Source organism: Oncorhynchus masou, chromosome 33 (assembly GCF_036934945.1).
Source record: "Oncorhynchus masou masou isolate Uvic2021 chromosome 33, UVic_Omas_1.1, whole genome shotgun sequence".
Taxonomy (NCBI): Eukaryota; Metazoa; Chordata; class Actinopteri; order Salmoniformes; family Salmonidae; genus Oncorhynchus; species Oncorhynchus masou.
The window spans coordinates 40,833,220-40,858,882 of NC_088244.1; the positions used below are offsets into that span (position 1 = coordinate 40,833,220).

The 25,663-nt window shown below is 42.6% G+C and overlaps 1 protein-coding gene across 2 annotated transcripts; it reads left to right on the plus strand.

The window, feature by feature from the left end:
* The first annotated feature begins 5,461 nt into the window (after positions 1-5,461).
* Positions 5,462-24,981, plus strand: LOC135528553 (eukaryotic translation initiation factor 4B-like). 2 transcript variants are annotated; one of them, XM_064957710.1, is made up of 13 exons: positions 5,462-5,535; positions 7,765-7,914; positions 15,191-15,396; positions 15,768-15,884; positions 18,492-18,546; positions 18,697-18,849; positions 18,950-19,063; positions 19,162-19,356; positions 19,454-19,685; positions 19,796-19,884; positions 20,092-20,326; positions 23,951-23,985; positions 24,087-24,981. In XM_064957710.1, the coding sequence occupies exons 1-13, from the start codon at positions 5,523-5,525 to the stop codon at positions 24,104-24,106; spliced, it is 1,614 nt and encodes a 537-aa protein (XP_064813782.1). In that variant the 5' UTR covers positions 5,462-5,522; the 3' UTR covers positions 24,107-24,981. The 2 variants fall into 2 exon arrangements, with proteins under 2 accessions (XP_064813782.1, XP_064813783.1); XM_064957711.1 differs by having other exon boundaries at positions 5,480-5,535; positions 7,768-7,914.
* Positions 24,982-25,663: the final 682 nt, after the last annotated feature.

Consider the following 25,663-nt stretch of genomic DNA (forward strand, 5'->3'; position numbering starts at 1 on the left):
TTGGTCATCCAATCTGACATTTAACAATTGTGGTCAGTTGTTATATATATATATATATATATATATATATATTCAGGCTCTACTATTAATCAAAGTACCTTTATTCATATAGTATGCTCATCACTGTTTCCTTATGACAGTGTAGAAGTAGTACCACTACCTGTCCAGTAGATGAAAAGGTGTAGGCCTGTTCAAACCACTGAAAATCCTGATTCTGTGATCTTGATATTGTGGTATCTGGATCAGAATGATCCTATTAGATTATGTTTTGGGGGAAAAAATGCTAAAAACAAAAAAACAGCCAGATTAATCTGATCTGATCCTGGATCACAAAAAAGAAGAAGATGACAGAATATTCTGATCCAGATTTAATAAATGGAAAAACTGGGCTCCAGATGATGATGATGCATTATATACCATGAGGGTGATATTATGACCTTAAGTGGGCCCTACATTTTGAAGCCTGCTATGTATCTGGCACAACAGGCACATTATCTCCTGACTGTAGACATTACTGCTGAGATAACACATTCATCATCAAGACCCAGACAGGCCAGGCAGACACACCAAGAAATACTAGCTACCTTGAGCTGAGCATTGAGTTGGCTCAATGCTCATTGAGTTGGCTCTGTGCCCATCAACACAGACAGGGATGAATTCTCAAGGATTCAGATAATTAAGAGAATTGACTCAAAGCTGACAAAACTGCTAACAACAAAATAATGAAAACTGGCTGCTGTTTTGAATGGACCCAGATCACTATTCCCTCACATGGTATTGGTGAGGATATCAGCCAACAACACTCTCTCAACAAAACTTCATCATAGTGATGTCATTTTTAAGGTTCACATGTGAACATGTATGGATGGCTCCTACAAGTAGTCTTAAGACTTCAACTACTGTTCAATGTAATAAAACTTTGCTCAAAGACCCTCCTGTGCGGTAGCCTGTTGCTACAGTAGCAGCGAATGGGGAATTTATTTATTCTTTATTTAACTAGGCAAGTCAGTTAAGAACAAATCCTTATTTTCAATGACGGCCTAGGAACAGTGGGTTAACTGCCTGTTCAGGGGCAGAACGACAGATTTGTACCTTGTCAGCTCGAGGGTTTGAACTTGCAACCTACCGGTTACTAGTCCAACGCTCTAACCATTAGGCTACCCTGCCGCTTCTCTTGGGAGAGTTGGAGATAGTCCGTATCAATCATGTGTGAGCGACAAAAACAAACCCAGGACAGTAAATGGAGTCCTGTATCTTAGATTCCCAACCTAGATTCCTCTGTCTCCCCTCATCGGTGTTCATCAGTGAGGATGAGGAGAGTTAAGATTTCCATGAGCCAGGCATCTGTAAAACCTCAAGAGACTAGTTTGCCTGCCAAGAGTGACAGTGGGAGAATGGAGGGTGTCATTAAAACTGAGCTTAAATATTGTGATTAACTGCCACTCCTGCACACGCTTGAACAGTTTCAGATGGAGCGTGATCCACAGCAAACATCCAACTTAGCTCTGTAAAATCATATTCAACTCAATCACCAGGCTTTTACTCAACTCTTGTTTACAGAGCAAGGGGTGTGAAGGAACAGATCTTTACTCAATCATGTGGTTCGTCTGCACACCTTTTGCGATGTTGACAGGCCTGCCTTTTGTGGTGCACGAGCGGTGATGTTAGTGCAAATAGCAGAGTCCAATTCAGTACAGCTGCACATCCGCTGCAGTTATGGCTTTACCGACCTCCCCCAGGTTTAGTGCATCTTTCTGGCCTATCCAATGTCTTTTAACAGGTCACTGACATCTGCGATTGCATATTTTCTCAAGACAACACAAACACAGCTTGACAAGTCATAAGGATAAATTGTTTTTAACTTGACTTATCTCAATTAAATAGTACAATAAACAAATTGTGTGCTCTTCCAAACCTCTAAAAGCACTTAACTAAGTCCAGCGAATCAAGCATGGTCAGTGTGGTTCTTTCTAAAGAGACAGTGTTCAAGTCAATCTTTTGATGATGTAATGAACTTGAGCCACATTCCTTCTGCTTTCTGTGCAAAAACATATGATAAAATGATCCTGTCAATAACCACTGAATTATCTTGAGTGAACCTGGCCACGCTGTTCCCGAGGGAGATCATCTTGGATGCACAATTATGACTTGTTAAGCTTTCAGTGGAATTCATTCGTTTTGGCTATTACATGCCAATTACACATTTAGAGTGAAAGGCTCATTGCTAAAAATATTGATATTACTGATATGGCTTAATATTAAAATAACATCTGGAAACTAATAAGGTGAGACCTATAACAACTGAGCTGGTGGTGTTGCACTGTGAAGCCAATCAGCAGAACCCATGGACCGTAATAAATATCATAATATAATGTCATTGCTAAAGGGCGTCGGAACTGTGCGGAATACACATATATCTGGAGGGCTTTAGAGCAAACTGATGGTGGAGGTGAGAGCAAAATGAGACATCTGTTTTACTACCAAATCTATGGAACTGTGCACTCAATGTCCTTGAACAAGTCCAATTTGTTATTATTAATAGTTTGAGAAGTGTTCAATTGTCCATGGTACTGTATCTGTCTGTACACACAGGCAACACATTGATAGAGTACGACTAATCATAATGAGATGCTGTTGAAACATGCAAACAAAGTACTTACAGTAGTCAATTGGCAGGTGCTGTCTGTTGCTTTTCAGTGGACCAATCCAAAAACAAAAAGGACAAGAACCCACTTGCACTGACAAGAATCTAAATCCCAAAATTATTTTCCAATGAAGAATGTTCTGAAATATTTGTCTATTATCCCATCTAGCCTATTCTTTAGAAATGGTACCCACATCTTGTACACAATACAGTATACTGCTGGTAGTATACAAAAACAAATCTGTCATCAATTATCCCCTCCTCCCCCCGATCTCTCTCACACACACACACACAAAGAAACCACATTGAAAATATTTCCAGGAAGACAGGTCAGCACCATAAAAACTATCTTAAAGTACCAGGCAACACAGAGCAAAGAAGCAATGCTCCACTAGCTTAGCTCAACCAACCACTGACTGACTGGCATCCATGTCCCTGTGCTGGAACAAGGACCCTGTGATAGAAGAGAGAGCATGAGCTCGACTGACTGGTTTTCCACTCTGTCATACACCAGCAGCTTCTAGCTAAGCAACATACAATGGTGCAGTCAAACTAAATCAGCCCAATAATTAGTCGGACCTCACAATGTTGCATTGACTTATGATTTAAAAAGCAACACTCACATAGACACCCATACACAATCAGACCAGGATTTCCTGTCTTGTCATTGAGTAGAAACTCTGACGTTCACCAGTGTTTTCCACAGTAATGAGGATCAAGGCATAAACAAATACAGTACATTTGATATACTGTACACATATGTTTAAAATACTTTGGCCTTGGACAAATATCGATAAACACCCATAAAGACGTCAATAATGCAGTTTTGCAAGTGAGGGTTAAAAATGAGCTTTCCTCATTTTGTCTTCTACTACAACAGCTGTATCTTTTCACTTGACAGAAAGAAAGTACATCATGAGATATTTGTCCAGCACAACCTAATGGCCATATGTCAAACGAGCACATTAAGTCAAACAAAATTAGATAACCTTGGTCATCCATTTCTTTCATTACAAAGTCGTATCACAGTTACATTGTACTCCAAAGTCTAAAGGCTACTGTGTGGAATGCATGTGGGAGCCACTGTTTTCAAAACACTGATTGAAGTGTTTTGGAGATACTAAGTATTTCAGGCCTTGGATGCGGTGACCAAGGAAATGAGAGAGGGAGTTAAGACCGCACCTTGGCCCTAACAACTGGCTTATGTGATACTCTACACCCGCTGTCACTCACCCAACAGGCCCGGCCCTATAGCCTTTTGTGGGCCCTAGGCGAGATTTGATATTGGACATTTTAGTGCCCCCCCTCCCCATTTTGATGGCAAAGAGAAAATGTTTTATGTTAAAGTTAATTTCCTGTAATTCGACACATGTTGCTATGGGGAATAGAGAAGTTTTGCAATTTTGAAACAAATTTCATGCAATTCTACTAAGTTTGCCACGGGGCAGAGAAAACGTTGAAATGAAATTGTGATCCTTAACAAAAACATTTATCACAAAACATGTTTTATAGCCTAACTAGATGATAGGCTATAAAGGCCAGGGGGAAGTTGTGTAATTTAAAAGTAAACTCAGCGATATGATGTAGATGCAAAAAGCAAACAGCATAGTGGGGTCAATCTCCGCAACTAAGAGTGTTGAAGTGCAAGGTTCAACTTGTCCTCTGTTTAGGTGCCTTGGCTACCACGCTGTGATGATAGGCCCTGCTTTACTTAAGTTGCAAGACATTGCAAGCCAAGAAATTGCGAGATACAGCATTCCATTGCGAGATACAGCTTTTGATTGATGATAGATAGGCCTAGTGCACGGTTCTGACTGTCTGCCTAGTGGCCGACCTGCCTATACTGTGCCCCTCCCCAGCGTGTGTTTGTGTTCTCCTAGGTACAGCAACTAATCAGTCTCCTCCGTTCCAAAAATAGTGAATCTTACCAGTCTAATCTTGACACTCAGAAATGGGCGTTGACATCGGGCGGCGAATTGCAAGGATTCGAGGAATCAATTATTTTGGAGTCGACTTCACCACTACGTCATCGTTGTTAACAGAAAAAACTAATGTCAGAGAAAGGCAAGCGACAGCTGTGAAGTCTTGTATGGCAATAGTTTGAGTAGTTAATTGAGAAGGAAATGAGGTACAGTAATGGTAGTACAGGTGCAATGCTTAACCATCTGAAAGGGAAGCACCGTGAGACCAAACCGTTGCTGGCAGCAGCTGCATTGTGAATTCATGTGGGATTTCATGCTGTTTAATAATTAAGAAAAATTTTCAATTTGTCACATCCCTACCCTGGGCACATGCCCTGTGTGCCTGGTCGGTATTCAGCCATGATTACCAGAAGTTTAGATCGCTGGCTAGACTAATTTACCAATCTTAATTGTTAGCTGACATGGCTAATTGAGTGACTGACATAACAAGAGAATGTCTGCTGATGCACAGCCACATTTTTAAATTGCACCTTGTGTGTTCTACTATTCTAACCCTCAACAGCAAATTGCACCTTGTGTGTTCTACTATTCTAACCCTCAACAGTAAGCGGAGACCCCACTGAGTTCCTAAAACAGAGATTTGTAAAAAAGTATTAGAACTTTTTGGTCGGGGGCCAGGGGCCCTAAGCGACCATCATATTAGTGTCATCGTGCAATGGAATTAACACAGTGAACATGCGTACAAAATGTTAAATTGGACAACAGATCCCCTTCTCATGATTTAATTTTGAGAACCTCGCTTCAATTCCGTTATCTAGGCTTACACCTCCCCCCAGTGGTGATAGTGACCTACATCATTGCAATGCAGCCCTGTAGGTGGACACGTTGCGAAACATGCACGCGGAAACTTGCGTGCCCACGTCTCCGGGATCCAGGGCAGGCTGTCGATCTCCAACATGGCGGCGTTAGGTGAGGATTATGTTAGCTAAATTCTGCATGGGCCGGGTGTGGCAAGCATGGAGATATGCATTGAGTAGCATCGACTAAACATTTTAGAAAGGGATGGACTCACCTTTTGAAATACATACTTTCTCCGGGTGTTTCAGAATTGCGTGCTCTGTGTCAGGGCTGTATCACGATCGACGCTGCAGGGTGGGAGTGGGCATGGGACCGAGTAAACATCGCACTTAGTTTTTTTCCCCTCCAGGAAGAGGATCTGGTCATAGACCACAGGAATGACCATGCGTCTTCATATATATTATTTGTTTGAGACAGCGATAGTTGCTACTGTGCCGACAGTGCGTTATCTGCTGGGTTTTGGAGGTAGTTAGTTACCTGTAGACGCTTGACATCTACACTATATATACCGAAGTATGCGGACACACCTTCAAATTAGTGGATTCGGCTATTTTAGCCACACCCGTTGCTGACAGGTGTATAACATCGCGCTCACAGCCATGCATTCTCCATAGACATTGGTAGTAGAATGGTCTTACTGGAGAGCTCAGTGACTTCAAGCATAGCACTGTCATAGAATGCCACCTTGCCAAAAAAGTCAGTTTGTCAAATGTCTGCCCTGCTAGAGCTGCTCCGGTCAACAGTAAGTGTCGTTATGGTGAAGGGGAAACGTCTAGGAGCAACAATGGCTCAACCGCAAAGTGGTAGGCCACAGAAGCTCACAGAACGGGACCGCCGAGTGCTGAAGCACGTAGCGCAATTTCTTTTGTCTGTCCTTCGTTGCAACACTCACAACCAAATTTCAAACTGTCTCTGGAAGCAACGTCAGAACAAGAACTGTTCTTCGGGAGCTTCATGAAATGGGTTTCCATGGCCAAAATTACCATGCGTAATGCCAAGCATCGTCTGGAGTTGCGTAAAGCTCGCCGCCATAGGACTGGAAACGCGTTCTCTGGAGTGATAAATCATGCTGCACCATCTGGCAGAGAACACTACCTGCCCGAATGCATAGTGCCAACTGTAAAGTTTGGTGGATGAGGAGTAATGGTCTGGTGCTGTTTTTCATGGTTCGGGTTAGGCCCCTTAGTTCCAGTGACGTTAAATATTAACGCTACAGCAAACAATGACATTCTAGACGATTCTGTGCTTCCAACTTTGTGGCAACAGTTTGGGGAAGGCCCTTCCTGTTTCAGTATGCCCCTGTGCACAAATCGAGGTCCATACAGAAATTGTTTGTTGAGATTGGTGTGGAAGAAGTTGACTGGCCTGCACAGAGCCCTGACCTGAACCCCACCGAACACCTTTGGGATGAATTGGAAAGCCGACTGCGAGCCAGGCCTAATCTCCCAATATCGGTACCCGACTTCACTGATGCTCTTGTGGCTGAATGGAAGCAAGTCCCAGCAGCAATGTTCCAACATCTAGTGGAAAGCCTTCCCAGAAGAGTGGAGGCTGTTATAGCAACAAGGGGGGGGATCAACTCCATGTTAATGCTCATGATTTTGGAATGAGATGTTCAACGAGTAGGTGTACACATACATTTGGTCATGTAGTATATGTAAACAAGAGAGTTGACAGCTGACCTACGTTGACAGTATCTTGGGCATGCACAGTAGACCAGGGTGAGCATGTTTTGTGGGTTGTGTCAACATCTGATGGAGGAGGGGAAGGGGATGTCGGTATGGTAAATCAAATGGGGACCCTTGTGTATCATGGCCTCATTTCATGCCATTGTGAGCTCTCTGCAAGTCTGTAAAGGGAACATCCACACAGCACTGAAATGGTCTGACTGTGAACCATATGGCCGGCTTGGAATGACCCTTAAAAATCAGGGAAATGTTAGTCTTGCAGGCTTATAATTTTTCCTTCACTGACTCACTACTAAGGGACCGTCATTGACCCAGTGCAACATCCCCAAACACTTTTGCCTGATTCACACTATAGGCATAAAAGCAAGCCGGCTTGGTTACGCAGCCACCGTTGTTGCTGGAATCATATTGGAAAGGACAATGTGACTGTGAAAATAAAATATCCAAGCCAGCACAGTAAGGTTTTGGTTCGGCCCTTTGGTATGAATCAGGCAATTGAACCAGGAGGAGTGTGCATATATGATGCATTAGGTCTATGTTGGTCTGTTAGGCTATGAAGCAGGCACTCTGATAGCAGTAGTACAATTTTCCCATCACAGTCTTGTCAGAGAGCTGTTTGACCATGATGGTAAATGTTTCCCTCTACTCACAGCAGCTAAGAAGAAGGGGAATAAGAAGGTGAAGACCCTATCTCTGACTGACTTCCTTGCTGATGACAAGGGGGGCAATGCTCCCACAAGTTACGCTCCCACCAAGCCCGCTAGCAGCTGGGCAGACGAGACCGATGACCTGGAAACAGAGGGTGAGATACTTCAGAAAAATAAACAATCACCATACATATTTTCTCCTATTTAGGCCTATATGTTGAGTGTTTATTCAACCAGGATAATGTTGGCTACTGTAATTCGTTTAGGCCCAATCCTGTTTTGTGATATTCACTTCTGCTGTCAGTGCACCTGTGTTTGGTATTCATAGTCAACGTGTCAACAGCTGCTGACACATCTTGTTAGGATCCGTACATACAGTACCTAGCAGGGTGACCTTAGAGGCAATTTGCAGTTCAAACAACAACAAAAGGGACACCCTGCACTGTTTTGTTAAATAGCTACGGGATGGGGCTGGATAAATGTAACCACTCTTAAATTCATAGACTGCTATGGATGCAAGGACTCATCATCCATGAGATCAAAATTATAGATCAAATCAAATTGTATGTCACATGCTCTGAATACAACAGTGAAATGATTACTTACATGCCCTTAACCAACAATTGCAGTTTTAAGAAAAAAAAGTGTTAATTGAAAAATAGCAGCAGTTAAAACAACAATAGCGAGGCTATATACAGGGGGTATCAGTACAGAGTCAATGAGCAGGGACACCATTTAATTGAGGTAATAGGTACACTACTGTTCAAAAGTTTGGGGTCTCTTATAAATGCCTTTGTTTTCCATGAAAACATACATGAAATTAGTTGCAAAAGGATAGGAAATATAGTCAAGACAATGACAAGGTCATAAAATGATTTTTAATTTAAATAATAATTGTGTCCTTCAAACTTTGCTTTCGTCAGAGTCCTCCATTTACAGCAATTACAGCCTTGCAGACCTTTGGCATTCTACAGTGGCTTGTGAAAATATTCACCCCCCCCTTGGCATTTTCCTATTTTGTTGCCTTTACAATCTGGAATTAAAATTGATTTTGGGGGGTTTGTATCATTTGATTTACACAGCATGCCTACCACATTGAAGATGCTGCAAGTCCTTTGGGGTATGTCTCTATTAAGCTTGGCACATCTAGCCACTGGGATTTTTGCCCATTATTCAAGGCAAAATTGTTCCAGCTCCTTAAGTTGGACAGGTTCCGCTGGTGTACAGCAATCTTTAAATCATACTACAGATTCTCAATTGGATTGAGGTCTGGGCTTTGACTAGGCCATTCCAAGGCATTTAAATGTCTCTCCTTAAACCACAAGTGTTGTTTTAGCACGATGCTTAGGGTCATTGTCCTGCTGGAAGGCGAACCTCCGGTCCTAGTCTCAAATCTCTGGAAGACTGAAACAGGTTTCCCTCAAGAATTTCCCTGTATTTAGCACCATCCATCATTCCTTCAATTCTGACCAGTTTCCCAGTCCCTGCCGATGGAAAAACATCCCCACAACATGATGCTGCTGGGTTGATGAGAGGTGTTGGGTTTGCACCAGACATAGCGTTTTCCTTGATGGCCAAAACGCTACATTTTTGTCTCATCTGACCAGAGTACCTTCTGCCATATGTTTGGGGAGTCTCCCACATGCCTTTTGGCAAACACCACTCTCCCGCAGGGTAGCCTAGTGGTTAGAGTGTTGGACTAGTAACCGGAAGGTTGCAAGTTCAAATCCCCGAGCTGACAAGGTACAAATCTGTCGTTCTGCCCCTGAACAGGCAGTTAACCCACCGTTCCTAGGCCGTCATTGAAAATAAGAATTTGTTCTTAACGGACTTGCCAAGTAAAATATATATATATATATTTTTAAGCCCAGCTCTGTGGCCTGTACAGTGGTCCTATGGACAGATACTCCAATCTCTGCTGTGGAGCTTTGCAGCTCCTTCAGGGTTATCTTTGGTCTCTTTGTTGCCTCTGATTAATGCCCTCCTTGCCTGGTCCATGAGTTTTGGTGGGTGGCGTTATTCTTTCCATTTTTTTATAATGGATTTAGTGGTCCTCTGTGGGATGTTCACAGGTTTGGATATTTTTTTATAAACCAACACTTGTCTGTACTTATCCACAACTTTGTGCCTGACCTGTTTGGAGAACTCCTTGGTCTTCATGGTGTTGCAGACTCTGGGGCTTTTCAGAACAGGTGTGTATATATACTGAGATCATGTGACACTTAGATTGCACACAGGTGGACTTTATTTAACTAATTATGTGACTTCTGAAGGTAATCGGTTGAACCAGATTTTATTTAGGGGCTTCATAGCAAAGAGGGTGAGTACATATGCATGCACCACTTTTCCATTTAAAAAAATAATTAAACAAATTGAAACATTATTTTTTTAAATTTCACTTCACCAATTTACATGATATCCAAATAAAAATCCATTTCAATTACAGGTCAATTAATTACATTTCAATTGCAACAAAATAGGAAAAATGCCAAGGGGGATGAGTACTTTTGCAAGGCACTGTAGTTGTCAATTTGAGGTAATCTAAAGAGATTTCACCCCATGCTTCCTGAAGCACCACCCACAAGTTGGATTGACTTGATGGGCACTTCTTACATACCATACGATCAAGCTACTCCCACAACAGCTCAATAGGGTTGAGATCCGGTGACTGTGCTGGCCACTACATTATAGACAGAATACCAGCTGATTGCTTCTTCCCTAAATAGTTCTTGCATAGTTTGGAGCTGTGCTTTGGGTCATTGTCATGTTGTAGGAGGAAATTGGCTCCAATTAAGCGCCATCCACAGGGTATGGCATTGCGTTGCAAAATGGAGTGATAGCCTTCCTTTTTCAAGTTCCCTTTTACCCTGTACAAATATCCCACTTTGCCACCACCAAAGCATTTCAGACCATCACATTGCCTCCACCATGCTTGACAGATGGCTAGCTTTGAGTCTAGACAGTGTTTACAATGGAGTAAAATAAACTTGGGGTTCTGGTCGGGTATGATAGTTGAACTAAGCTCATGAGGCATTTATACATTATATTCTTTAATTAAGAATCAATGGGTATATATGTGGACACCACTTCAAATTAGTGTATTTGGCTATTTCAGCCACACCTGTTGCTGACCGGTGTATAAAATCTAGCACACCGCCATGCAATTGCCATAGACAAACATTGACAGTAGAATGGCCCGTACTGAAGAGCTCAGTGACTTTTAACGTGGCACCGTCATAGGATTCTACCTTTCCAACAGTCAGTTTGTAAAAATCTGCCCTGCTAGAGCTGTCCCGGTCAACTGTAAGTGCTGTTTTTGTGAAGTGGAAGTGTATAGGAGCCTTGTCTAGGAGCTGCCACACAAGCTCACAGAACTAGAATGCCGTTTGCTGAAGTGCATAGCACGTACAAATTATCTGTCCTCGGTTGCAACACTCACTACCGAGTTCCAAACTGCCTCTGGAAGCAACGCCAGCACAGAACTGTTCTTCAGGAGCTTCATGAAATGGGTTTCCATGGCCTAGCAGCCGCACCATGCACGATGCCAAATGTCGGCTTGCGTGGTGTAAAACTCACCGCCATGGCAGCCAATCAGTCTGTCCATTTGTCTGATTCTTGAGATCAGGGTTTTTATGTATTAATGACCCTGATCCTGTTTACAGAAGCAAACACTTTTGATGTGAAGGTGGATGCTTGTATATAACTATTTTTAGTTCTGTCTTTTTGACGAAATGTACTTTTTGAGAAGGCTTTTTTTTTTCCTGCCTCTGGCCGCTCGTAAACTGTAGCCTACACCATTTTGGAGTTGGAGCCTGCCGAGTTAGGAGCGTCTGTCTGCACGCTAGGCCTGCTACGCGAGCGCAGGTGCGCACTGAAGGCTAGGATAGGAGAAGCGGTTGCCAGATTGGAAAATCTGATGCACTTTGGGAAAATCTACGTTGTTCTGACAACATCTACTGGTTGTTGCACACCTGTGCTGAAAGAGCTATGAAAACCGGCATTATGTATCTGTTACTGTACTTGCTCTCTACTTAATGACATCCTGGATTAAATAGGATGAATGATCAATGGGTGAGTGACGAGACCATCATGTCAATACCACCAGGTTCTCTCTCTGCTATTGCATTTGTACACGTTTTTTATTTTTTAGAAAGGATTGGATGAGTAAAGGAGGACTGGTTGCAATTTATGTGAAATCCAAGTTTAACACTTGAAATTCTGTCGATTACCAAACCCAAACATTTGGAATTTCTTTGGGTTAAAGTGAACGTTTACAAGGACTCCCACATCTCTGTACTCGGCTGCTACAGACTGCCCTCGGCTTCGGGAGATGCAAGTAACTCTCTTTCTGATGTCCTACACAAGCTAAATGACTCTGAATTCATTCTTTTAGGAGGTTTGAACTTTTGAACTGGGACATGATTACATCTGCATCGGACTCTTTTAAAGAACTGTGTGACTCTCTGAATCTCGATCAATTAATCAATGCGCCTACAAGACCGAGTCCCAGAGCACCTAACAAATTAACGCTATTGGACATTCTTCTAACGAATACCCCTCACAAATACACATCGACTGGGATATTCTGTAATGATGTCAGTGATCACCGTGCAATTGCTAGTGTTAGAAACACAAAAATGACCAAAGCCAAACCCCGTTATATTTTACAAGACATTTTAGACAGTTTGATGAGCAAGCGTTCTTACATGATCTGTACCATAATATTGACAGAGGGATAAGCACACCCCTGTGAAGACATTTAGAATCAGTGATTTTCAGATAACTTAGCAGAATTAATTAGAAAGAGAAATGTATCTTGGGCTCAAGCTAGACATGCGTATGCTCCTGTTGACTGGGCCTCCTTCAGTGCACTAAGAAATAAATGCACAGGATTGATCAGGAAGTCCAAAACAGATTTCTATCTAAATGTTGTCACAGAGAACCTAAACAACCCTACCAAGTTCTGGAAGCTAATCAAATCAGTGTCAGGTTCTAATGTCTCCTCTGGCCTACCTGACCATTTAATTATGGACTCTAATGAAGTAAAGGATAAAGCCAATAGTGTAGGGGTTTTTAACAAGCACTTCATATCTGCTGGTTCTGTTTTTGATAATGGTGGGGCACAGGCCTCTAATGTAAGCTCTGTTACAGTAAACTATGATATAGGCCCTCGTGAACCATTTTAACTTTGAGCCTGTTTCTTATGCTGAGGTCTATAAAGCATTAAAGGCAATAGAGACTAAAAGGTCTGCAGGTCCAAACCACCTGGATCCCTACCTCTTAAAGATAGCAGCTGTGGTTCACATGTTCAACTTGAGTCTCTTGACTAATTCCATACCCAACATTTGTAAATCAGTTTATGTCTTCCCCTTGCTAAAGGGTGGAGATCCCTCAGGTGCTAATATATATTGTCCTATTTCCAAACTCCCTATCTTGGCCAAAGTCTATGAATCCCTTGTGAACATTTTCTTTTTTTTTTTTGTTTTTTTTTTGCATTTTAATTGAAAATAACATACTGAGCAGGGTTCAGTCTGGCTTTAGACCGGGACATAGACCACAGCTGCAGCTATAGCAGTGAAAATTACATCATAAATGCACTTGATAAAAAGCAACATTGTGCTGCTCTGTTTTTGATTTATCAGGCATTTGATTCAGTTGACCATGAATTGTTGGTAGCTAGACTCAGTAACAGTGGTCTCAGTGAAGAGACAGAACTCAATGTGTATATACTGACAATCGAAAGTCTAGCTTTCTTGCCATTAATAGAGGTGTGCCTCAGGGTTTTGCATTAGCTCATGTGTTCTCAATTTTATTAATGATTTGGGAAATGGGATGCAACCAGCAAAGTTACATCTATGTGCAGATGATACAGTCATATATTCATTTGCTGCTTCTCTGGTTCAGGCAGTTGAAGAGCTCCAGACTGCTTTTCAGTCACTGCAGGCCTCCCTTTATGGTCTCAAGTTGGTTGAATGTACAAAAAACTAAATTCATGACCTTTACCAGAGCTCACACTCAGCCAGAGAAGGTTAGTAATTGTCACATCTGGTGGCTTATCCATTGAAAAAGTGTCATCCTACACATACCTAGGTATATAGTTGGATGACAAGTTGTCCTTTAAAGTTCATATGAATGATCTTTGTAATAAGGCCTGCTTCCCACTTATGGCTAGAAAGAACCTTGTTCATGCCACTTTTCTCTCTGTAATTGATTATGGTGACTTGTTTTAAATGCATGCAGCCTCCTCCATTTTACAGAGACTGGACTCTGTTTATCATGCATCCTTGTGCTTTATTACAAATGTCAAGTCACTCATCCACCATTGCACATTGTACCAAATGATAGGTTGGACTTCACTTTATATGTGCAAGAAGCTACATTTGCATGTGTTCATCTACAAAGCCCTTTTTTGTAAACTCCCACTTTACCTCTAGTCTGGTCTCCTTCACCACCGGTCTGCTAGGTGGGTGCTACTTAAAGTCCCCAGGATATATACAGTATTAGGCGAGACTGCCTTCTCGTCTTGAGCAGACTATGGAATAGTCTACAATCCATGCTTCATCTAGATATGTTAGTACCCCTGAATTAATTTAAAATATTGATGGGAGATTCTGTTACAGAGGAGTGTAAAATGCTTTTTTTAGGCTGGATCATGTTTTAATTGTATGTATTGATTGTTGCTGCTGCCTTAGCCAAGTCTCCCTTGAAAAAGAGTCTCTGGGTCTCAATGGGACTTTCCTGGTTAAATAAAGGTAGAAGAGCAGTGCTAACAGGTTCTCTGGAGTTATGAATTTACGCTTCACCATCTGGTAATTCAAATGATGAATCTGGATTTGGCTGATGCCAGGAGAACACTACCTGCCCGAATGCGTAGTGCCAACTGTAAAGTTTGGTGGAGGAGGAATATTTGTCTGGGACTGTTTTTCATGGTTCGGCCTAGGCCCCTTAGTTCCAGTGAAAGGAAATCTTGACTTTACAACATACAATGACGTTGTAGACGATTCTGTGCTTCCAACTTTGTGGCAACAGTTTGGGGAAGGCCTTTTCCTGTTTCAGCATGACAATGCCCCCGTGCACAAAGTGAGGTCTATACAGAAATTGTTTGTCGAGATTGGTGTGGAAGAAGTTGACTGGCCTGCACACCGCCCTTACCTCAACTCCATCGAAAACCTTTGGGATGAATTGAAATGCCGACTGCGAGCCAGGCCTAATCGCCCAACATCGGTGCCCGACCTCACTAATGCGCTTTGTGGCTGAATGGAAGAAAGTCCCCGCAGCAATGTTCCAACATCTAGTGGAAAGCCTTCCCAGTAGAGTGGAGGCTGTTATAGCAACAAGGGGGGGGACCCAACCACATAATTAAAATTCCAAAAATAGATTGACCCTTTAACCGCCAATCTCTCTCAATTCTCTCCTGTCTCCTTCGTCCAGTGTCCACCTCCTGGCATACAGAGGAGGATATGTACAGGGCCCCGGCCATCGACCGCTCCATCCTGCCCACAGCACCCCGTTCAGCACGGGAGCCAAATGTTGACCGCTCCCGTATCCCACGTGGTCCCCCTTACACCGCCTTCCTGGGCAACTTGCCCTACGACGTCACTGAGGACTCAATCAAGGACTTCTTCAGGGGTGTGGGGGTAAGTGCACTACGAATGTAAAAACATGAAACCGTATGTAAAATGTATACACGCGTGACTGTAATTCGCTTTGGACAAAATAATCTGCTAAATGCCACATTGTTTTATATTATTATATTATAATGCCCTCAAATTCAAGTCTGGACCTCGAAACCAGTTCCACTGCTCTTTTTCATTATTTCCCTAGAGTCAGGGACTGATTTAGACCAGGGACACCAGGTGGTAATTAATGATCAGGTAGAACAGAAAACCAACAGTAGTCTGGACCTCGTAGGGTAAGATTTGAATACCCCTTTTATAAAGTATTTGTCAAGTTGCTGCTAGTATTTGTTCATCCAAACCCAGACATATCTCTTTCTCCCTCTGTGTAGATCAGTGCAGTGCGTCTTCCTAGAGAGCCCAGTAACCCAGAGAGGCTGAAGGGTTTTGGCTATGCTGAGTTTGATGATGTGGAATCCCTCCTGAGTGCCTTGAGTCTAAACGAAGAGGTGAGTCAATTTTACAAAGTGAGCTACAAGGGAAAAAGTCAGTGGAAACACCATTCTCACCATTCATAGGTTTAGCCACTAGATGGCATCCATTTGTTTTTTAAAGGCCCAGTGCATTCAAAAAACATTTTTTTTTCTGTGTTTTATATATATTTCCACACTGGGGTTGGAATAATATTGTGAAAATTCTGATAATGCCTTTCTACTGTAAGAGCTGTTTGAAAAGACTGCCGGTAATGTCGGCCTGTTTTGGTGGGATGGAGTTTTGTCCTGCCTGGTGACGCCACCAAGTTGTAAATTAGTTAATAGGCCAATAAGAGAGTTCCAAACCTCTGCCAATAACAGCTAGATTTTAATTTTCCCCTCCCCCTTAGACCATTCCCAGACAGTCCTTGCAAAGAGCAATTTCTCAAGCAAGAATTTTGCTATCTTAAAAAATAACTGATATTGGCCCAAGATGGAAGGAATGTTGAAACATAATTAACTAAATTACAGTTAACGAAAACGAATGCTTAATCCATTATAAACTAATGTATAGAATTTATTATACAAGTGACAAGTCACAAGTTCTACAGCACAACGGCAAAGTCATGTCTTAAGTGTAAAACTAACCTTTTTATGCCTGTAAAGTACATGTTGGATAAAACATTTCACTACAGGCCTGATGGAAACAGAACATTTGTTGATAAACTTTACAAATGTCGATAAAGTATGCTAGACAAGGAGGCATCTTTTCCTTTCTATAAAATGAATTATGCGAGAAATGTCGGTGGATAGCTTTCATGGGCAAATATTGATATATATATATACTGAACAAATATAGAAATGCAACATTTTCAATGATTTTACTGCGTTACAGTTTGTATAAGGAAATCAGTCAATTTAAATAAATGAATTAGGCCCTAATCTATGGATTTCACAATTTGGCAGGGGCAAAGGCATTTGGGACCCAGGCCCACCCACTGGTAAGCCAGGCTCAGCCAATCCGAAGGAGTTTTTCCTCACAAAAGGTCTTTATTACAGACCGAAACACTCCACTTATCCAGCGTGCCAGTGGCCATTGAAAGTGAGCAATTTCCCACTGAAGTCGGTTACGATGCCAAACTGCAGTCAAGTCAAGACCCTGGTGAGGGCAACGAGCATGCAGATGAGCTTCACTGAGATTTATTCTGACAAATTATTGGATTGTGCAAATCCACAGTTTCATCGGCTGTCCAGGTGGCTAGTCTCAGACAATCCTGTAGGTGAAGAAGCCGGATGTGGAAGTCCTGGGCTGGCATGGTTACATGTGATCGGCAGTTGTGAGGCCAGTTGGACGTATTGCTAGCTCTGAAGGACGCTCCTGCAGTCAGCATGCCAATTGCACGTGCCCTCAGCTTGAGACATCTGTGGCATTGTGTTGTATGACACAACTGCACATTTGAGAGTGGCCTTTTATTGTTCCCAGCACCTGTGTAATGATCATGCTGTTTAATCAGCTTCTTGATATGCCACACCTGTCAGGGGGATGGATTATCTGGGAATGAATAAATGCTCACTAACAGGGATGCAAACAAATTTGTGCACAAAATTTGAGAGAAATGTGTTTTTTGTGTGAATGGAACATTTCTGGCATAATTTCTGTTCATGAAACATGGGACCAACACTTTACATGTTGCGTTTTTATATTTTTGTTCAGTATAATAACCATCATATCGACGTAGACTTGTAGTCACGCAATGACCTGTTGTGTGGTACTCCCACTACGATTCATCGGGAAAGCATGGAGTTTTAGGCTACAGATGAATACATTTGTGATGAACTTCACAGGGTGGTGAAAGTGCAAGGTGATGAGCTTGATGCACCTTTCCCATAAATATCGAGGGTCTTCTTCCAGTGACAGGATGACCGATGCTTGACTGCTGTTTGACAACAACAAAAAGATTCTCGCTCTTATCCATAATTATCTCATCATGTAGACTAGACTACCTGCACAGCCTAACTACACTACGTCTATTGTTTGCTAGAGCGCACGTGCCAAGACCAAAGCAGGCCAAACTATCGGTAGAGTGGAAAATGCGAAGGACACACTGATTTTTATTCGGTACATGAAAATGTAACCGAAAAAGTCATTTTTGTGTGCGCTACATCATCACGCACAGCTGTTTTTAATATGCAACCAGTCCGTTTGGGGTGCCAGATGGGTTGGATGATACTTTTCTCATCAATCATCTTGAAAAAACGTATACTTAACTGGAAAATCAACCAATCTTCCATCGTTAACACAATGAAACGGTCAAATGCTTTATTATCTAAATTCTGAAAGTGTGCGGGCGATGGAGAGAAACTAAACAGTGCAGTTTGAGGCCATGTGTCGGAGAGTGATGTGGGCGCAAAGATGGGGGTGTGAGCAGGGGGGATCTGGGCAGGTGTGACGCTATCGTTTGTATGTGTACGTTTTGTCATGTAGGAAATAGATATATATACTTTTTTTATTCTCTTTGCTAAGCTATTTTGTTTTATTTTTAATTGAAAACAAATCACAGTAAGGTACCTACCCAGAAAGGATTTGATATTGAGATAAAACAGCTGCATTAGACCTTTAATGTTTACTCTTTCTCCATGCAGAACTTGGGAAATAGAAGAATCCGTGTGGACATTGCAGACCAGTCTAATGACAAAGGTGTGTATCTTATCTTGAAGCTACAGTACTACCATACACATTTTTGCAGCTGTGCATTCTACATACACTTTCGCAGTTCAGATGAACTTGATTAAGCATTAGAAGAGTTTTGTCTCCACTTCCTTTCTGACTCGTCTGTGTCTCTCTTAGGGAGGGATAATCACTCCATGGGTGGCCGGGACAGGGACCGGGGGGGAGACTTTGGACCAGACAAGACAGACTGTGATGACTGGAGGGCACCTCGGCCCAGTGGAGGAGAAAGTGACGACGGGCCGCCTCGGAGAGACGACGCCTTTGGAGACCGTGAGTACAGTACAGGTCAGAAACCTCATGTCCTCTATGTGGGGTAGATTGACCCCCTAATAAACCCCCCTGCCCCCTCTCTGTCTGCCGTTTGCTGCAGGGTCACGGGACCGCTACGAGTCAGACAGGCCCAGAGGAGATGATCGCTACGGAGGGGGCCAGGACAGGTTCAGGGATCGCTATGATGACCGGGATCGCAGAGATGACAGAGGAGGTCAGTTGGAATGCCTGGTCTTACACCAGTACACCTATACACATTCAGCATTTTAGTGAGAAGGCTTACTAATATAGTATTTCTGCCGCTTCCCTCAGGTGGTTTTGGTGGTGGTGGTCGCAGGGCATTTGGCACTGGTTACAGGCGCGATGAGGGAGGACAGGATAGCTACCGGCAGGATAGCTACCGGTCGGATAGCTACCGACGGGATGACTACAGGGTTAGTGGGGATCGTTATGGTGACCGTGGTAGTGATCGATACGAGAGACGGGAGGAAAGCCGGGATGACAGAGGTGAGAAAGTTTATTAAAATACATTATCTCATTCTTCATGTGCACCGGCCCAGTGAAACCTGTACTGTACCAGGGTGTACTTTTTGGCCATTCTTAGGTGCTGTCGAGAGGCCCAAGTTGATCCTGAAGCCCCGTAGCGTACCCAAAGAGGTGGAGCAGAGCAACACCCCGTTTGCCCCCTCAGGCAGGGCTGCCTCGATCTTCGGCGGGGCTAAGCCAGTGGACACGGCCGCCAAGGAGAGAGAGGTCGAGGAGAGGCTGAAGAGGGAACAGGAGAAACTGCAGCGACAGCTAGAGGACAGGATCCCAGACCGCAAGCCCAGAGAGAGGTATGTTACGAAGGGCAGAAGAGCATAGGCTAAAATGAGGAAATGGAGTAAGGAATAAACTTCATGTATAGGATGTTGTCCTTGACTCATTGATCCTGGTCATCCCTCAGGCACCCCAGCTGGCGCAGTGAGGACCAACCTGCAGAACGCTCTCGGACTGGCAGCGAGTCTTCCCAACCAGGCAGCCAGTCTGGCAGAGGTGAGAATTTGACTGGCTATGATGGGTAATGCAGTCAGCCGTTATATCAGTACTGTAGTCGCTGAGATGTCTTTGGAGGGTAATGTTGTGATTTCAGCTGACTTTTTGGGAGGGTTGGTCTAAAATAATAGAATACACATTTCCTGTTGGACATTTGTGGATGTTGGACAATAAAGTCCTATTTTCTTCTTCCTGTCCCATTGCCAGCCTCCAAGCGCAGGGAGAGTGAGCGCTCGGTGGACAGTGGTCGTGAAGAGGAGCCCTCCTCCCCTGTGACCCTGCCCCCTCCCAGACTGGATGGGCAGCCCCTGAAGGTGGTGTTTGCCCCGCCCCCCAAGGAGAACGCCTGGGCCAAGAGGACCACCCCCTTTGGGGGCTCCAGTGAGGGCTCGGCTGGGCAACCTGTTGCCCCCAGCAGTGACACAGCCCCACAACTCACCAGGTTAGAGGTCATCCCATAGATGGTCACCCCACCCTACAATCCACATGCCCCTAACACCTACAGTGGTTCCTCAATTAAAAGTTTTGAGATTATGCCGCAGGACATTGAGGTAATTTCTGGATTTGTATGTTACCCTGCGTCACTGCTTCATATGCTCCAGACCAGGCAGTGTTAGAGCGCTGATTATGCTTTTGGGTACATTGTAAAATGTTGGTCCCATGGCACTAATGTGTGTCTACCTGAGTGAATGCTGTCAATGAATGGGCAATATGACCAAATAAATTCTTCACAGAGTTCAAGTAACAGACACATCTCAACATCAACTGATCAGAGGAGACTGTGTGAATCAGGCCTTCATGGTTGAATTGCTGCAAAGAAATCACTACCAAAGTACTCCAATAATAAGAAGACTTTCTTTGGCCAAGAACTACGAGCAATGGACATTAGACCGGTAGAAATCTGTCCTTAGTTCTGGGGTACAAATTGAAGATTTTTGTTTCCAACCTCTGTGTCTTTGTGAGATGCAGAGTAGGTGAACGGATGATCTCCGCATGTCTGGTTCCCTCCGAGAAGCATGGAGGAGGAGGTGTGATGGTGTATTAGTGCTTTGCTGGTGACACTGTACGTGATTTATTTAGAATTCATGGCACACTTAACCAGCGTGGCTACCACAGCATTCTGCAACGATACGCCATCCCATCTGGTTGCGCTTAGTGGGACTATCATTTGTTTTTCAACAGGACAATGACCCAAAACACACCTCCAGGCTGTGTAAGGGCTATTTGACCAAGAAGGAGAGTGATGTCGTGCTGCATCAAATGACCTGGCCTCCACAATCACCCGACCTCAACCCAATTGAGATGGTTCGGGATGAGTTGGACCACAGAGTGAAGGAAAAGCAGCCAACAAGTGCTCAACATATGTTGGAACTCCTTCAAGACTGTTGCAAAAGCATTCCTCATGAAGCTGGTAAAAAAGGAAGAACAACCCTTGAATGAGTAGTTGTGTCCAAACTTTTGACTGGTACTGTATATTGAAGTAGTAATTGAGAGAGAGCCCTTTGGAGATTAGGGGGAAATTATCAGACCAAATGTGAGGACACTTCACCTGACACAAGACTAAAGTTATAAATGTGTCAATATCACAGACCTGATTTGCCCGAACGAAAAATGCACCAACACCCAACAAATATGTAAATGTATTATTACCCACATAATAATCCAATCAACCTTATAATTGGCAATGATTTATATATTTCCAAAAGAAAGACTCGTATCCATATACAATATTTGTTCAGCATCTTTGTTTTCATTAAATAAAATTATGATAGACTCAGATGTTTGTTTCAGCTACATTTTAGTCTTCCCCCCCCCCCAGCTCCATGACCACGGGTAAAATGATTAATGTATTTGTTGCGTTGTTGTATCGTCAGTTTCTCAAGCAAATTCGTCTTGATGCCCTTCACCAGTTCATCTTTGCTTGTAGGCTTGACAGAGTTTACAGATTGTTTTCAGTTGATGCCAATCAAGTTTTGATCAGGTTTAAATCAGGAGACCTACATTAACATATGTTTAGATATTCTGTAGGCCTACCATAGGCGAGGTGAGTCTCACTAGTGTTGAGTAATGTGCTGTGAAAAAGTGTTTTAGGTCTACTTACTCTGCTGGCGTCTTGACCCAGATTATTACACAACAAATACAATAATCATTCACAAACAAATGATAATCAATCCCATTATAGTCTGTTCTAACAAAAAAGGTTTTGAAGTCTTTAGTATAGTCAAGATTAAAAACAGTTGAATGAATTCCTGAATTCAGTTGCTTTAGCCGACCAACCATGTTGCGGTTGATTTATTGTTGAATTATTCAAGGCTCCTTTCTCTTCTCTTTGCTGGTTTTTTTAAGAACTTGATGGTAATAGCCTAATAAACTTTACATTAACTTGAATCATCTCTCTTCATTTTACCCACAAGAAAAATCACTAATAGTCTAGTATAGTCCCATGTAAGCTCAGCTGGTAGGGCATAGCGCTTGCAACGCCAGGATTGAGGGTTCGATTCCCATGAGGGACAAGTATGATGAAAAAAAAAGTATGAAAACGTATGCAATCACTACTAGAAGTCATGTCTGGGGCATCAGGTAGCCTAGTGGTTGGAGCATTGGGCTAGTAACTGAAAGGTTGCTAAATCAACTTTGACATGCATCATCCAAACAGCGGCTGAAGGGAAAATGCGATCTAATGCCAAAGTCTCGGCAACTTCTTGCCAATGTAGCCTAGTGGTTAGAGCGTTGGACTAGTAACCCCGAGCTGACAAGGTACAAATCTGTCGTTCTGCCCCTGAACAGGCAGTTAACCCACTGTTCCCAGGCCGTCATTGAAAATAAGAATGTGTTCTTAACTGACTTGCCTGGTTAAATAAAGGTAAAATTTAAAAAAAAAAAAATTAAAATGTTCAAACGCTCTCCATACTACATCGGCCTGATGTATCATGTATACATCATGTATACATCGGGCAGATGTACCAGTCAAAAGTTTGGACACACCTACTTATTCTAGTGTTTTTTTTTTATCTTTACTATTTTTACTATTTTCTACATTGTAGATTAATAGTGAAGACTAAATTAAGACATAACACATATATAGAATCATGTAGTAACCAAAAAGTGTTAAATAAATATATTTTAGATTCTTCGAAGTAGTCACCATTTGCTTTGACAGCTCTTGGCATTCTCTCAACCAGCTTCACCTGAAATACTTTTCCAAAAGTATTGGATTTCCCACATATGCTGAGCAATAGTTGGCCGCTTTTCCTTCACTCTGCGGTCCAACCCATCCCAAATCATCTCAATTGGGCTGAGGTCGGGTGATTGTGGAGGCCAGGTCATCTGACGCTTTACTCATTTCATATGTATATACTGTATTCTATTCTACTGTATTTAGTCTATACCACTGACATTTCTCATCCTAATATTTATATATTCCTTAATTCTGTTCTTTTACTTTTAGGTTGTGTGTACTGTTGTGAATTGTTAGATATTACTGCACTATTGAAACAAGTCCAAATCAATTTAATATACCCAATCACAAAGAAATCCATTAATATTTTGTTTAGGAAGGTCATAAAAAAACATGAAACTAAGACAATTTATTTTAAAAGAACAGAATAGCGTGTTTTAAGATGTGTTTCTCTGTGCTATAGTATGGTTGCTTCATGTCAACAAAATTAATTAACTTGCTATGCTTTTTAAGGTGAAATATAGCAATCAAAACCTCTGGCCTGCGTTGACCTCTGTAGGATTATTTGAGAAAGTAAGCAAGCACCAATGAGCTTCATGAAGACGCCCTTAAAGATGCCCTCTGGTGGTTTCAACAAGCATTAACGGCAACAAAGTCTGACAGTGAAATACTATGACTCATGCACTGTAACATGCTGTACCATACCGCAGCATTCTGCAAGCTGTGCTGCAGTATGATCCAACTTTTAAATGAGGACCCACTGTATGAACAGGGATGCCCTACCCTGTTTGATATTCTAGCAATGCACCTAACTGAGGAGAGTTTAATCAACCAAGCAGTACATTTCTCCATGGACATATTCCATTGACATGTGTATTTTTTTTTCAGCTCCTCAAACTTAGCTGATGAGGCAAATAAAAAAGGTAAAGATTGGTTGCTGACACTGAATTTACTGCTATATTGAGATTTTAGCAATGTTCAGACTTTTCAATTAAACTCATACTTTTTCCGCAATTCTGTTCAGAGGTCGAGTTCAGCGAATAAGTACAGTATGCAGCCTTGCTATAATGAACGCAGATCCACATGACAATATGGAGAACAATGCAGACAGAGGTGGAATGAAAGAAGTGAAGATGTTTGATGCCAAAAGAGTGAGATCTCTGCTCTGCACCACAACCTGGCTGGAGCAGCACTACAGCTCCCTTCCTGCTAACCTGCTTCAATAGAAACCCACCCCACAGTGCTGACTGGCTGCACCATCAGGACTGTACCTAAACATAGAGAAATAATGACTGGTTTTAAGTAAAAGAGACTGGAGGTTGAAGTTTTAATCATTATAACAATTTTGAAAGGTGGGGTTGAGAAAACATGTATTGCTACGGGCGTCGTCGCCACCCACCACCAGTCTAAATGCTGGACTATGTAAGCTGTCTGAGCTCTGTAAGCCTGGTTATGCTAATGATGGAGCGCCTGTGTCCAAGAGGTACAGACAAGAGTTTTAATAAAAGAAAACAGACAGTCTCCTTATTTTAGGGGGCTTTGCTGACATACCTTAACTTCTTTTTGACTATGAGGGAAGCAATGTTTGTGTTCCTCTGATCATCATGTATAGCAGTCATTAGCTGCTTCTTTCCAGGGTCTTTCCCAATACACCGTCAATGGCTTCTTGCTTCCTTCACAGAAAGGAACTGCTTCCTTGTCTCATCCGGACCTGCCTGGAGGTCAATGCCAAGGCAACCATGTCATGGAAAATCATATGAGCTGTGTGATAAATGTTTTGGAGGCATGCTCTTCACTCACTCTTATCCATGTGCCAAGTGTTGACTGGCATTTAATGCAGAGGATGTTTCAGCATTGTCGTATGTAACCCCACTATCACATGTAACTGAAGGAGATCTCATTAAATGTTTCTGGATGTTTCTGTTTCTCTATCTGTTACGTGCATGACTGTAGAACCAGACTCTTACGATTCTTTAAGCCATGGGGAATGTCAAGTCACCCTTAACTCACTATGGGGAGCTTTTAAGAGTGGGAGAGCTTGATATAAGGATTTTTTTATGTAGATATACCCCAAGGGTAATGGTACGCCACTGCTAAATTATGCCGTTTTGATTGTCGAATCTAACCCCTCATTACCCACCTTAAAACAATATTCACCCAGATTTCGGTTTCTAGGTGTATTTTTGTCACATTTTAGGTTCACTTCAAACAGATGAAAATTTGATATTTATCTTGTAATATCCTGTCTATACAAACCACCTCTTTCTTCACATCCCTGACCTGTGTGACCCTCAGGTTGTGACCTCTAACTTTGTGTGACAGGACTCATTAAGCACAGCATATTTTGGGTGGGTTCTCTGCTTCGGAACGCTGATAGTAAACAGGCATTTCTGTGTAATTTTGAGGGGGGGAGAGAGAGCAGGGAACAAGACTCAGTGTGTCTGAGGAGTAATACTGTAGCCTGAAGCTGGTCCAGCTGCATGTGCTCCGAGTCACTGTTAAACTCTTGACATTTTCCCAGCATCTTTTCCTGCTTGTCTCCCATATGGTCTATTCCTGGATACCAAGGCAGGCGCCTCCGCCCCCAGGGGAAGTCTAGAT

Coding starts and splice junctions, on each gene's coding strand:
- LOC135528553 (XM_064957710.1), top strand. Junction 15,397..15,767: donor ACTTCTTCAGGGGTGTGGGG/GTAAGTGCACTA, acceptor CCCTCTGTGTAG/ATCAGTGCAGTGCGTCTTCC. Junction 23,986..24,086: donor TGATGAGGCAAATAAAAAAG/GTAAAGATTGGT, acceptor AATTCTGTTCAG/AGGTCGAGTTCAGCGAATAA.